General features: G+C 47.0%; 1 protein-coding gene across 3 annotated transcripts in view; it reads right to left on the bottom strand.

The window, feature by feature from the left end:
* CREB3L1 (cAMP responsive element binding protein 3 like 1) overlaps nt 1-14,358 on the bottom strand; it is a 45,214-nt gene extending 30,856 nt beyond the window's left edge. For all 3 annotated transcript variants that reach the window (XM_041460172.1, XM_041460174.1, XM_041460173.1), the window contains exon 1: nt 14,205-14,358. In XM_041460172.1, coding sequence (XP_041316106.1) covers nt 14,205-14,312 — 108 coding nt within the window. In that variant the 5' untranslated portion in view covers nt 14,313-14,358. The remainder of the gene's footprint in view (nt 1-14,204) is intronic.
* Nucleotides 14,359-14,375: the final 17 nt, after the last annotated feature.

Raw genomic sequence — 14,375 nt, 5'->3', positions numbered from 1 at the left:
CCTTCTGCCAATATCTCAGTGGAAAATCTGTGCCCTAAGCAGCAGATAGGAAATTAAACTTCAGCTCCAATGCTGAGGGTACCATTTTCACCTCAGCAGTGGAGCTGCAAAAACCAGAGTCTCTGGAGAATGGGGAAATCCTTCCTAGGCAGGGGTAACCCGAATTAACTCCATCCTGGGGTAGAATGAAGATGTGATGCTGATGAACCAGAGGTAAAAGCCCTGCATTTCCAAAGATAAGGATAGATATCTGACTGGTCAGAGATCAGGCAGTCACTTCATCCATGGGATGAAAACCACAGCTGAAGGAGAAAAGGAAGCCCATGAAAACCCCTTCTCAACACCTGGCTCTCCAGCTATTCCTTCTTCAAGCTGCACTTCTCCACAACAAGGCCCAGCAGCCAAGGACCCTGTAGCTGGTGAAAAGAAGTTGAAATGTGGAGATGCATGGTATCATGTACTCAAGTAATGTTAGAAGCTTCTGAGAAGAAAAGATCCCGTGTTCCTTTAAAGCCAGGAAACCTATTATGCCCTGAACTCCTGCTGTGAAAGCTCCTGCGTCTGAGATCAAGCAGACATCTGCACCTCAGCATTGGAGTGGTCTCTGCAGAAGCTGGTGGATTTGGGAATCCATTTTCTGGACATCCCTGGACAAGGGAGATGATGGATAGCCTCATGGGTTTTAGGGCTTCAAGGAACCACTCTGGTAATCAAATATGGCTCCTTACAGATCTGAGTGTGTCCTGCTTCAAATTAGTCATCTGCAACTGAGCTCAGTTTAAAGGCTCCAGATACATCCAGATGCTTCAAACCCCTCTCAGCTTGCAGCTACGGACTTCAAAAAAAAAAAAAAAAGAAAAAACCCAAAAAAAACCCACAACATAAAAAACAACAACTGTTGTAGAAGAGAAATACAGTTACCAAACAAATGAGTCACTGTAAAGAGGGACTCTCTAGCTTAAACTTCCAAAATGTTTTCTCAGGCTTTTTGCTCTTAGATGAACAAGTCCTTACTACCATAGATTTTCCTGAGAACAAATAAATCCAAATCACCTTTTCATTGTGGTGTGTGTTATGGCATAGCCACCTTGCAGGTTGTTCTGCAGGCAGAGAGAACTTGAGGAGTTATCTAGTGATGGCAGGTTGTAGTCATGTAGCTCCATGTTAGCAGCATATTCAAATATTAAATTATCTTTCTGTACAATTAATTGCTTTTATTATTATTTGATTATGTTAAATATATTTTAACATAATTAAATCACAGGTGGAAGTGAGTGATTCCTGTGGCAGAAGAAGTTACACCCCGGCCCTGGTGGCCAGTGCTGCAAAGCAATAATGAAGACTGTGTGAGCCTCAGAAAATCAAGACAAAATCTATAGTGGTTTGGCTTCTGGACATTCTTTCAGACAGGGCCTTATTTTGCAGATATATCATTCAGGACAAGAAGCAACCTTTCAGTATCCATTATGGTTTTATGTGCAACAAAAGAAAAAAAAAAGCATCAGTGAGATCTTCCCTCTCTGTTCCTTAACCTTGATGCTAGGTGAATTTTCCCAAGTATAGAGTTCTTGATAAAGAGGAAACTTTTCACAAGTGCCCAATATGTGTCCCAGCACAGATCCACTCCCCTGCTTCTTCCTGGATCCTCACAACATCAGGCCTTTAATTCCAACCTCTTCCCTCATGCCTCTGCTGCTTGATACCCCCCCCTTCACTCCTCCTTCGTCTTCCTCCTGTCTCTCTCTGAAAGGGTGCACACATCTGGCTTGCCTTTATTGTGTGATAAATCTCACCCTGCATCTTGGGTTTATTTTCTGAAAGTTTTGAATGGTGTCTTGGAAATGCTGTTGGACAATAGGAGCTCTTTGAACCCAGGCCAGCTGGACCTGACTCCTTGCATTGCAGCTGACATGCAGGCTTTGGCGGTCTTTGTCGACTCTTTCCTCTCTTTTCTTTACAACATTTGAGTTGTCCTCAAACTTTATTTTTGGAGTGGGCAGTGCATTTCTGAATCTTTTCATCATTATATTATTATTCATCATGGTCATGACTATTTCTCTTTCTGCTGGCATTCCTCAGTGGATCTCTCCTCTCTCACTTAATATCTTGGGTACGACTACCTTGGCCACAACCCACTCAAGCAGTGACTCAGAATCCCTGGCCTGTTCCCAGGAGAGATGCAAGAGTTTTGCCAATTGGTTTAAAAAGAGGCAGTCGTTTTCCAGAGCTACTCTCTCACTCAACAGAGCTGAGCTGGGTGGAAAAGCTCAGCTCTGTGGTTCCAGGGAGTCCATCCCTGATGGACAGGCTGTCCCTGGGTTATTATGAAAGCAAAGCCCTGCTCTCTTTACACGCAAACAGGATGACTTCTAAACCAAGCAGTAGGATTCTCCACTGAAAATAATTTTGCTCCCTGGGGGTCACTGCACTCAATTTTCCCATTCCCAAGCCCCTGGAGGAAACAAAGCTCAGGGAGGCATGTGGGCAGAATGAGGCATTGTAAGGGAGGGAGTACTGTATGCTCAGGTCAAACTGTTGCCTAATGTATCATCACACAGCTATCCACATCTTGAGTCAGAGTGGAGAATGGCATAATCTGAAGCAGGCCCTCATATTGCTGGGTTTGAAGCTTGCTTGCAGCAGTGGTAATCAAATATGGTAGAGAAATCCCATCTTCTTCCTCTGAGCATCTCAGACTTTCCCAACCATTCAGGAGTCTGGGAATTGCTCTGATTCTAAAAGCAGGAGGGGATCAGTCGAGGAGACTCGACTATTTGCCCCTCTACACATTGAGTTTATGTAGTGAAGAAGGCTGTTTTTTTCCTGTGTGGCTTCCGTGACTTTAAGACCTTCAAACTGTGCTCTTATGGAGGCAGACGTACAAATCTTCTTCATTTCATGTGCTAGGAAGGATGCAAGAAAAAAAGACATGGCTGGTCTCGGTGAGGCATGGCAGTCTCCCACAGAACATGGTGGGAACCTGAGTGAATCCTTCTGACTGGACTGCACTGCCTTCTGCAAATGGCACTGAGTGATGGAGGAAGGGGATGGCAGGCCTTCCACTATCAAGAGTGGGTACTTGGCAATGTCAGACCAGATCCTTCCCAGCCTTCCTTCCTATGTGCTGGGAAGCCCACCTGCTTCACAGGGTAGTCAAGAGCCCTGGTGTTCCCTGATGCAGGTATTTTTAAAGAAGAGGGACTGAGATCATCAGTTGCTTTTTACTCACATCTACCGAAGGGAGGAATAGGTCTTGACTCAAATAAAACTCTCTTTCTTCCTGTTCTGCTGCAAGATGCAGCAGGGCAGGAAAGCCCATGAGCATCTGGGAACAGTGGTCCCTCTCTGTGCTGGTGGTGAAGGCTGAGCTGACTCCAGAGCTCAGCCACCGTGGTCCGAGCACCAGGCAGAGGTGTCACTCCCTCTCCAGCTGCAGCATGGTGCAAACCACAGCTGGTTCCACGTGCAGGGCTGCCTCTCCCGGGCTGGCAGGCTGGCTGCAGCTGGCCTCCGCTCCTGCTGGCAGGGTGGCATTGCTGCTTCTGCTTGAGGAATGCAAACCGCCTGAGCTGAGCTTGAAGATCGGCCAGGAAAAGTCCACAAATAGCAACAGGAAATCAAAATGCCCACTCCAGACATGCACTAGATATGAGGCCATCCAGCAAAAGAAGAAAAATCAAATGCTGGACAATGAAGATTACATCATGCTGTGGATGAACACGTGAGCCCATCCAGATGGGGCCATGCCAACAGGTCCAGATGGCTCAGGAATGCTAACTGCATAGCTACCTCTCTCATCTTTGGTTTTTCGTCCCTCTTTCTTTCCTTGTTTTCCATCCCTTCTGGCATCCTTCACTCTTTCCCAGAATAAGTAAATAAATCCTCTGACAACTCTGTGTAATTCAATTTTATCAAATATCAGAGAGGCATCTGAGACCAGTGGATGGACAACTGCTCTGGACATGGGTGTCTGGCACTTGTAGGTATGAAAGATGCTGGGTGACCTCACTATACTATGTGGCTGCTGGGCTTGACACAGTAATGTGTGCCTTCACCTCACCTGGGACTTCAGCTCCAGGTCACAAAGGGGGAGGTTGCAAGGGCTGTTCGCCTGGAGCCTGAAGCATGCAGGAAAATTAAGAAATCAGCATTATTCCTGCTCTGCTGCAGCTCACCCCAGCTGCTTACAGCTGCCACTGACTGCTCACTGTGGTAACAGCTACAAGGGGAGGGAGAAAACAGTTTTGCTGTCCTAGCTAGCAGCCTCTACCTACCACCCTGGTACTAATTAGCAGCAAAGAAAAGAGCACAGCAGCCTCTGTTCACTCCCCAGTATTGACCAGAGCAGCATCTGCTGCTACTCTGCTCTCTCCCAGCATGATAAAAAAGAACTGAAAACCATGTAAGAAAAAAGTGAAAGGTATGTGCTTTGCCAGGTCTGAAAAAGAGCTGCAGGCCATTTGCTCATTAATTACTGCTAATCCAGCTGCTGGACCACTGCCAACTATATTTGACAAAACCTGAAGAGCAGGAGAAGGATCAGAGGATGAAAAAACAACCTCTGCATCACTCTTCCCAATGGATGATGGTGATCCTAACTTTACAACAGGCCAGACAGTTACTGTGAAGAAAAGGCACCGCCAAAGAAAGGGAAAATGCAAAAACATGCGCTGAGCAGCAGGAGGGACTGACATGGGTCTTGAATATCACGCTAGGGACTGATAAAGACATGACATTCTGGTATTTTATGAGAAGGAGCTTGTTACCTCCTTCTCATTTACAAACCAGCAGAGAAATAGTTTGGGAGCCTGAGAACTCAGCCCAGCACTGACCATACAGCAGTTTGGGGCAAAAATAAAACAGGGTGCTCTCAGCAAGTTGCACCAAACTGAGGGAGAAGTTTTGTGCCTAAGCCAGGATCTGGTTGTACAGTGGAGGATGAGACATGAGTACAGCCCATTCACTGGATTTATAAAGCACAAATTGTTTGGTTTTCAGTAAGGCCCAGAATGGTCAGGCCAGTAACAGCATGGGCCAAAAGTCCTTTAGTTTAAATCCTGATGCTGACCAACGTAGTCATTCATACTGACACAGAAAGATTACTCTGGATTAGCTTGAAGTATCTGAGGTCAAATAAAGACACATGCAGTCTACAGAGACAAGGAACAGGAGAGGGGTGAAGGATAGCTGGGATATCGGTGGAGAATAGATGAGCCAAACTGAAAATGTGGCAAATATCATGTGTAGCTGCAAAGTCATTGAAAAAGAGTCCAACTAGGGAAGCAAAATAATAGCTCCTATGGACCTTTCCTGGCAGATACTTACTGGCAAAACCCCATTCCAGTCTTATTTTTTTTTAATCTGCTTCACCCATTGGTGACACTGCTCCTTTTCAGTAAGAATAAGGATGTCCACTTTTTTTTATAGTGAGCAAAAGCTGCATCACTGCAAGTGACACCCTGAGGATCACACACTAAGAAACTGGCAGAGCCAGGACTAAAATACAGTTCTCCATTCCCAACAACCTCACTGCAGTGCTGTCCATAAAGACAGAGAAACACAACAAAAACAAACCCAACATCATTCAATTGGCAATTCAGTATTTGTGGCTCAACAGCACCTCATCAACTGTGAGAGTCCGCCACATTTGCTTGGAAAGAAGAGCCACATTTCCAACACTCCCTGGGCAAAGAGCTCTCAGATTGAGAGACTGAAAAGTCTTTGAAAGAAACCTTCCATCAACAGTCTTTACAAATGTCAGAGCTGGTTTCCTGCTCCCTGAGCTGCCTGGCTTGCAGTCCCTCCCCCCAGGACAGCAGTGAACTTAGCCAAAAGCACCTGCCCAGCTCCTTCCTTCAACTGTCATGAATTTAGCAGACTCATTTAACATCAAGCTGCTCTGACATGCAACAATTAACTCTTGAGGCTCTGGAACTGAGTCCTCTTCTTCATCCTGGTCTCCCTCTACCTTTTCACCCTTCTGGAAGGGAAAGCTCTCCTCCAAGTAGTGAGAGGGCTTCAAATATTGCAGAGTCAGAGCAGGTTTTCATGGTAGAGCCCCTACGCCTTGAACAGCAGAGATGGGTTATTCCTGAGCTGCAATGCTCCCCCTGGACGTGCCATGCCATCGAAAGGAGGAGCCAGTGACCCCATGACACTGTGGTGGGGAGCCAGTATGGAGGATGTCGTTTGGGCATTGATCTAACAAAGCTCACCTGCAGAAGAAATGCTGACAATCCAATAGGAATGTCCACAACCAATGCAGCATCCAGTTCCCTCCAGTGTAACATAGCTGGTGTCAGGCCCAAGTTGTAGTACTCCTCCAGCCTTAACGGCCAGGTTTCTCCCAAGGGAGCCCCGACATTCCTGTTGCAGGGGAACTCCTGGCATAAATTGCTCAGCTGAAAGCATTATGTTTTGCATTTATTCTAGGAAAAATGCTAACTGCATTTTGAGCAGGCTTTGCTAATCGGGTCAGCCAGACTGACCTAAATGAACATTTTTCCTAATCAAGACAAAGTCACAGTGTAAAGAAGCCAAAAGCAACTTTGCTGAGGTAGTCAGGGGTGAGTTTCCTCTGGAACAGCCTGGACAGTGATTGTAATAAATGACCTCACACAAGGCATCACCTTTGAGCTCTAAAGATGGTACTAATTACTCCAGCACTGGTTTAGATTATGTAGCAGTTTCAGGGAGAATAGCCTTGCACAGTGCTGTATGGGGAATTTCTTCAGTCTTAGAAAGTGAGAAGATAAAATAGGAAAGAAAGAAAGGAGTGAAAGAGTATGTGGATAAGTGCACTCCTAACCTTCATGAGACCTTGTTCTGGCTGATCAATGTGTCAAGGTAAATGTAAAGCATCTATCACTTGGATACAGACCAGAGCAACCCCACATGATTTCAAAGGCAGATAGCCCTGGACAGGTTTAAGAAAATAAGAGGGAAAGGAGAGATACCAAAAAAGAGAAAAGAAGGTGGATAAAGAAGTCAGAAAGAGGTGGTTGAAAGCATAAGGCTGGAGTGTTTGGGTCAGTTCAGGAAAATACAGGAAAGGAAAACTTTGAATGATGTAACCGTACAGGAAAGCAGAAGTAAAATTTGTTTTCTTGAACAGCTGGAAATAAGTTAGATGTAAACACTGCATGGCAGACATGGAAAGCAACTGGGTTGAAAGACACAGCCTGCCTTTCAGCATGCTACTTGCAGTCTCTTGCCACTCTGGCCATGCCCTTGGCTCTTCACAACCTTTCAGCTATTTGTGCTCCAAGGAACGCTGCAAAACATGCAGACACCAACCCAAGGAAACACCTAACAACTTACAACACAAGTTGAACTCCAGATACAGAAAAAAGTAAGAGACAAGCTCCATGTAAGCACCCACTCTATCCTAGTGCCAGGCTGAAATCTGGATTAATGATTTCAGTCAGGGGATACCAAACTACACTGACGTTGCTTGCGCAGAAGTCACCTGCTGCAGCAGAAAAAGATGGTGCCAGCATGGGGAGTCAGCCAAGAAAGATGGCTTTGGTTCCACCTTTATTCTTACTTCTCATCTCCCCTGTGGAGACATGAAGTCCCAGCAGTTCAGATGTGAAAATACAGTCCCTGGCAGAAAGCTGGGATTGCTAGGATGTAGTAATCCCAAGACTAAGACTGGCTTGGAATTGAGGACCTAACACACTTGGCTCCTCCAGCAGACATATCTCCTGAAGAATGCTCGCCACAAGGTTGCCTGTGAAGCATAGGTGACTGCATTGTACCTTGCTGCACAGACCTGGAATTTCCCTGGGAAATCTCTCAGCCAAATTAGGCCAAGAGACAGGTTTTGGGCATTTCTTAGGAGAGCTATAATGGTTTGCTTCATTGCTGGTGCCTCACCTGTTTTCCTGTAACTCTGCAGCATGGAGAGTCACCAAGTGGCTTTTGTGAGCCATCTGGTTTCTTACAGTGGACTTCCACATCAGGACAAGGATGCACAAGCTTTGCTGGGTTGACTCATCTCTTCCTTGAAATGCAATGGAACAAGTGAGTCTTGAGAATCAAATTGCCGTATCAAGAACAATCCTGCCTGTGGTTATGTGCAGAGGATCTGCCATGTGGCCGTCCCAAAGACAACTCCAGAGAGCTAAGCATTTTCATTTGCTTCCCTTAACACTGAGAATTCTTTAAATAGTAAATAAGTAATTATTAAATGCTAATTAAATACTACCTTAAAACATATGGAGAAATGCTGAGGAAAAAAGGGAGCAAGCAGAGGAATAACTTTTCTCTGAGGAAACACACAGCAGTAAATCACAGAGGTGTCAGCCTGACCATATTTTAAATAGTGCAGCTACAACTGTGGCTATGAAATCTCTAGTTCTAAATTCCCCTTCAAGGAGTTGCTTCAGAAAATGCTCTTCTTTCCTAATCCCTGCTCTACCAGAGACAGCTCCATTCCAGGCTTCAGCAAGAACAGTGCAGCACCAATGGGACCAGCACAGCACCAGTCATGGATGAGACCAGAGCAGCACAGGATAGGACCAGTGCAATGCCAGATGAGCTCCTGAGCAGCAGAAGACATTTTGCATCAATGAACACAACACATTCCATTAAATTCAGAAGCTACCACACACTATGGTGGCTTCTGAAGCCACCATACAGTACAAGCTTGCCGACTTGTACCAAGAGAAGGTACAGTGGGCCAGTCTTAGAGGTTTTCTACAGTCTGATCTACACAAATGAGACCTCAGGTTTGTCCCTTTCTGAAAGTGGTGGTGGTGGCATTGAATGGCTGCCTTATTCACGAGGATGAAGATCACCTGGCAGATACGGACTGAGCAGCACACAACTCCAGCATCTCCCAGCTGGTGCTGATCCCTTGGTGGGAGTGGACTGTGTGCACAGATGTACTTCCACCTCCTGCCAAACCCTCCCTTTGTTTACTCTGCAAGTACTTCAACAAAGACCTTCCTGCTTCTCCCCACCAAGATGATGGCTGTGTCTCCACTGTTTAACCCTGTTTTGGACATATGCCTTCCTGCACTCCTGCTCTAAGTTGCAGCCTCTCTCCTAGTTCTGGCCCAAAAGCACAGTTAATGGGTTCTCCCACTTTGGCAGAGATGATAATTTAGGACAATGGGGTCCCAGCACATGCAGGCAGCACATTTGTTGTTGTCCAACAAATGAATGTGTTTATTTAGGAAGAGTATCCCAAATGTTTATCAATTTCCTGGCAGATAGGACACACAAATGATCCACAGTCTCTGGAATAAGTATTTACCTAAATAAGTATTTACTTCCAAATTAAGTTCAAGTTTCTTCCCCTCTTCTTCATCAAAAGGGAAACATTTTTCCTGGTAGTGACTCTACAGTGATCATGCTCAGAGACCCAGACTCACAGATCCATGGACGCATGCTCAGCTCTGGTTTTGCGCTTCTGCAAGTGTTAAGTCTCACCATGAGATAGTAAGGAGCAGCAGGGCCACAAAGTGTAGAAACCATGAGATGGACCCAAAGAGACTAATGAAACAGAAGGATATAGGAACTATTATCTTTGGATTAATTTCCATCAGGCCAGGTCTGATGGCCCCATCAGGTCTCTGTATCTGTGCCCCAGATCCTACAGGAATCTGGTCGGCAAGTTCCAAGAAAAAATTAAAGAAAATAGCCTTCCCATATCCAGTATTTGGCAGACCAATCGTAAATGTTACTGACCAAATTTTACCAGGCACAGGACTAGAGGGCCAAAATGCTTGCTTCATGTGTCCCCACAAGAGATGAGTCTCCATCAGTCCTGGAGACCCAGCCTCCTGTTACAGCAGAGCTCCCCTGTCTAGCAACTGCAAAGGATATGAAGTGGGTGACCAAATCTGCCTGCGCTCTCCATCCTCACTGTGCACTGAGACGGTGAGAGGCAGTTTACAGAGCATGAAACTTGCTCAGACCAAAGGTCAGTCCAACACCTAAGCACCACTTAAGTGCTATTTATGTCCCTGTAGTAGGCATAAGAGGAATAAAAGTGTGTACAGGCTTCCTGTGAGAGTGACAGTCATTCATGGTGAATAGCCTCTCTTCGTCTTCAGGGGAAGCTTCCCCTATGAGCTGCACCAGCATCACTTTCAGCCTGCTCACTATGGACAGTCCTGCCACTCTCCTCCTGCAGACCAGGACAATATTAAAGGAAAGAGCACACAGCAAGCCCAACACCCAGTTTGCACTCAAGGAGCAAACCCACAGAGACAGGCAGGTCTTTTCCTATTCTGCTGTCCCTTTGCAGGCTCCAGAAAATGCCATTTGTCACGTTGCCTGGGCATACAGGACCACACAGTGAAAGAGTGCATTAGTGTGCATTCCCCAGAGGAGCGGGGTTGGCACTCCTGAGACAGCCTGAACAGCCATTCTGCAGCTTCTAACTGTGGAGACCCGAGTAAGCATACAGGCTGTTTTCTTGCCTTGATGTCTCTTGAAGGAGGTAAAGTATATGCTTTGAAAAGCATGGAGTCAAAATAAAGCTGTGTTTACATAAATATCCAAAGTCATCTTTGAAGGTGTTTTTTTGCACTATAAAACACAGAAGCAGAGGGAAGAAACAAACCCACTGGGGTACTGGGATAAAAAGAAGCACATGACTCCCATTTGGTTGGTTTATTCTGGCTTCCTTCTGACACAAGTGTCACAAACCCAGTGAAGCACAGTGGTGAATCTGACTCAAGAGATAAGTCTATTGAAGAATTTCACAGCACTGATAAGAGCTGAACAAGAAAGTAAGAGTTCTCTGAGTGCAGTTGTAATAGATCTTAAGCAAATAGATGGTTGCTTGTAGAAATGATCATATATGCTGGACTGGGCAGGACACAAATGGGTGAAACTGATAAACTGGCACTGCATGAAGGACTAGCTTTATTTATGGTAGGTCCTTCTGGGAGAAAAAGAAGAGCAAAGTTGCCTAAGTTGAAGAGCAGTATGTGGCCTCTAGAGCAAAAGGAGACTGACAGTGCTGTTAGCAGCCATCCTGTGTAAGTCTGGTTAGCAAAAGCTAAGTGAAGAGATGCATTTTTTGTCCTTTGGAGATTTCCCCTCCAATGAAGCAGATACCACTCTCCATATGATTTTTGAAAAAACCCCCAAAATCTTCACAGCGATAAATCGGTTCCTTAAACCCAGTCTGAATCTTCCCCGTTCCAGTTTATGACCACTCATCTTCCTGTCATGAACTTAAGAAAGAGCCTGGCTCCATCTTCTCAGTAACTTCCTCAGCTGTGCAAGTAGGCTTCTGATAGATCCTCCTGGAGCTGTCTCTTCTCCAGCTAAGGAAGTCCAGCTCCTTCAGCTACTCCTTGCAGGAGAAATTCTCCATCTCCTAGTTATCTTGGTGACAACCCCCTTGATGCACTCAGATTTATCCATGTCTTTCTGCTATCAGGCAGCCCAAAACTGGACACTGTATTTGAGACACAGTTTTATGATTCTCAAGAAAAAGGGGATAATCACTTCCCTGTGTCTATCTACCATGTCACTCCTGCTCCTAGCTGCCTTTGCTACAGGGGCACACCAATGCTCCATGACCCTGGGTGGGTCAGTCCGTCCATCCATCCATCCATCCATCCATCCATCCACCCATCCACCCATCCATCCATCCATCCACTCCAGGGGCAGGAGTTGGGGTTTGTTCATGCTGAATTTCATAAGGTTTCTTACAGCCTGGGCAGATGTCTCTGAAAGGCAGCTCCTACACATTCAAATTTTTTTTTTCTGTTGCAAACACACAGATCTTTCTGAAGATGCACCTACAGATGTGCCTTAATTAATTCTTTGTCACAGCTTCAGATGAACAATACAGAGAACCATTTTTTAAAGACCAGAATGACTCATTAGGACTGTCAAGGTTGTGGAAAAGAGTGTAGTTTAGACACATGCAATTCTTGCCCCGAAGGAGCACAGACTCTGCAGTAAGGTTCATCCATCTTTTCTTTCTGCTTCCTTTCTGAAAAGAGGAAATCATACTCATGAAAATTTCATACTGACATTTTATGGCTGAAATTCCTGGCCTGTTTTAAGAAAAATGCCTGCTGAACAATATCTGGAAAAGTTTGCCCATCTTTGAAGCAAAGGCACTGGCAACTTTGTGCCTATTGTGCACGGTGATGTTTTGCACAGTTCTATGTCAAAAGAACTTCTCAACACATTGCAAGATCCCAGGAGATTTGCTGGATTTAGTAAGAAAATCCAAGTGTATTTCTTCCATCCTTCCCATTGTCATGCAGAGTGAGAACAAAGAGGCTGATGTATTATGTTCTGGCTGTTGTATCACCAACAGATTTGTAGGCGAGAAGTGGCTACAGAATCTCTTGTATGTATCATCTGCAGGAAGAGAAGGTTTCAGCTTGACTCTCTCACTCCAGCAGAAGTTTGTGGTGCTGGCAGTTGGGAAAAAATCCACAGGAAAATAAAAACCCTTTAAAAAAGTGCCTTTCTGCTGTCAGCTGAGCACAACGATGCCTGAGTCACTGCAACATAGTTAATGAGAAGACAACGGCAAGCTGCTTCCAGAAGCAGTTCTCCAAGCAGAAAAGCCATTTAAATTAGACAGGACAGAGCCAGCCTGCCCACGGCCACCACACACTTTAAACACACTGTCCTGGCAGGTGGCACCAGATGGCACTCTTACACAAATGCTTCTTTCCACAGGGTCTGCTTCAGAAGGCAGAAGTTGTGTTTAACTATGAAAAGGTACCACCTATATTGGTTAGGGGTTCCCTGACTTCTGACCACAGCCCATGTTGCACCTGGTAAAAGGGCTGGTGCCAATACATACTATTTTCATTTTGGTAAAGGAATAAATGGTCTTTGCATAAAGCACTTCCTATCACCATCGCTTCATCCATGCTGGATGTGTAAAGAATTATGGAAAGCACAAAACTCCTAACAACAGGTTTCTCAGATACGAGCAGGCAAGGCAAGCACTCAGTCTTGAGGTGGTGTGCCATTGGAAGGTCTGCCTGAACACTGTGGAATCTGCTGCCTCTGGTAGAGCCCAGTGGAATCAGTCCTCAAGGCACAGTGCAATCTCGGAAATTAGGAGCTGGCAAGATCTCTGAGGGATGGGACTGCCTCCATAATCTCTTTCCCAGACCTTGTGTGCCTCTGCTTGGTGCAGTGCATTTAATATTTATGCAAATTCTACATCTCTACCGCCTCCCTTACAAAGGAGGCAACATAAAAGACTTTAAATATCTCTTGTGTAGCAAAGCAGAAGTGGATTCGTCAGAGGATTCGCCCTCTCCCTGTTCCCTGCTCCCACTGCAAGGGTAGCCCTCAGGGACGCTCAGTGCTACACCGGGAGCACGGGAGGTGCCAGTACTGTGAAAGAGGAGTGACAAGCCATTGCTCAGATCTCTGTCCGGGGCAGGCACACTGTCCCACGGCTGCAGCCGCACAGAGGCTGGCGGAGCCTCGCGTTTAGGGAGTGCTCTGCTGCCCAGCGCAGGACACCCTCGCTCCAAACCACTTCTGGGGTGGGGTCCTTCCCACTTCTGCCTCAGGGCTGGGTCCTGCCTGGCAGAGGGGCTGCAGGATCCCATGGAAACTCCCATGGAGAGCTCGGGCTCTACAGCAGAGTCTGTGCGTGTTCTCAGGGAGAGCTGCTGGACTGAGAACTCGCCTGACTCCTGGGAGAAACTGGGCAGTTTCCCTAGAGGTGAACAATGCCCCTTTGGTTCCCTGAGACTGGCAACACATTTTCCTCCCTAGTCACTCTTCCCCCTCACCCTTCTCTCCAAAGTAAATCAGTCCAGCCAAAGCGCCAAGCGGTAGATGCTTCATCCCAAATGCCACTCTGAGGAAAAGTTACAGGCAAAGGAGAGAGGAGGCGCTGAGCCCAAAGCTCTCCCGACGGCAACCGGCCGTGCCTCCGGTGCTGCTCGACCTCATACACGGCAGGTCGTACGTTCCCCGCCTGGCACCGCGCACTTTTCCCCCGCCATCAGGCTCATGAAACCATAGTGTACAACAGCCCTGAGATTCCCCGGCGGGGTCTCCTCGGGGTAACAGCGGCCGGGCCAGTCTAGCGGGGAGCTGGTCTTGTGCGACGGCGGGCACCCGGCTACCTGCATCTCCGGGGCACCCCGGGGCCGGGCGGGGACCGAGGAGAGCCCGCCGCCGTGTCCCGTCGCCGCTGCCGGGGCCAGCCCGCCGGAGCGGCGGTGCTGCCGGCGGTCCCTTACCACATTGCTGAGAAAGTCCGCCTCGCTGAAGTCGCCGAAGTCGAGGAAGCCTGTGCCGGCGGCGGGGAAGAGCCGCTCGGCGGGGAAGGGCTCCAGGATACTGTCCATGGTGCCCGCGGCGCCGGGGCTCGGCCGCCCCCCGCGCTCGGCCGGCCGGGCTCACTGCGGCCG

This window comes from Pyrgilauda ruficollis, unplaced genomic scaffold (genome assembly GCF_017590135.1).
Source record: "Pyrgilauda ruficollis isolate IOZ18807 unplaced genomic scaffold, ASM1759013v1 scaffold14, whole genome shotgun sequence".
Lineage (NCBI taxonomy): Eukaryota > Metazoa > Chordata > Aves > Passeriformes > Passeridae > Pyrgilauda > Pyrgilauda ruficollis.
The sequence above is the reverse complement of the archived record's forward strand: the minus strand, read 5'-3'. Positions and strand labels throughout refer to the sequence as shown.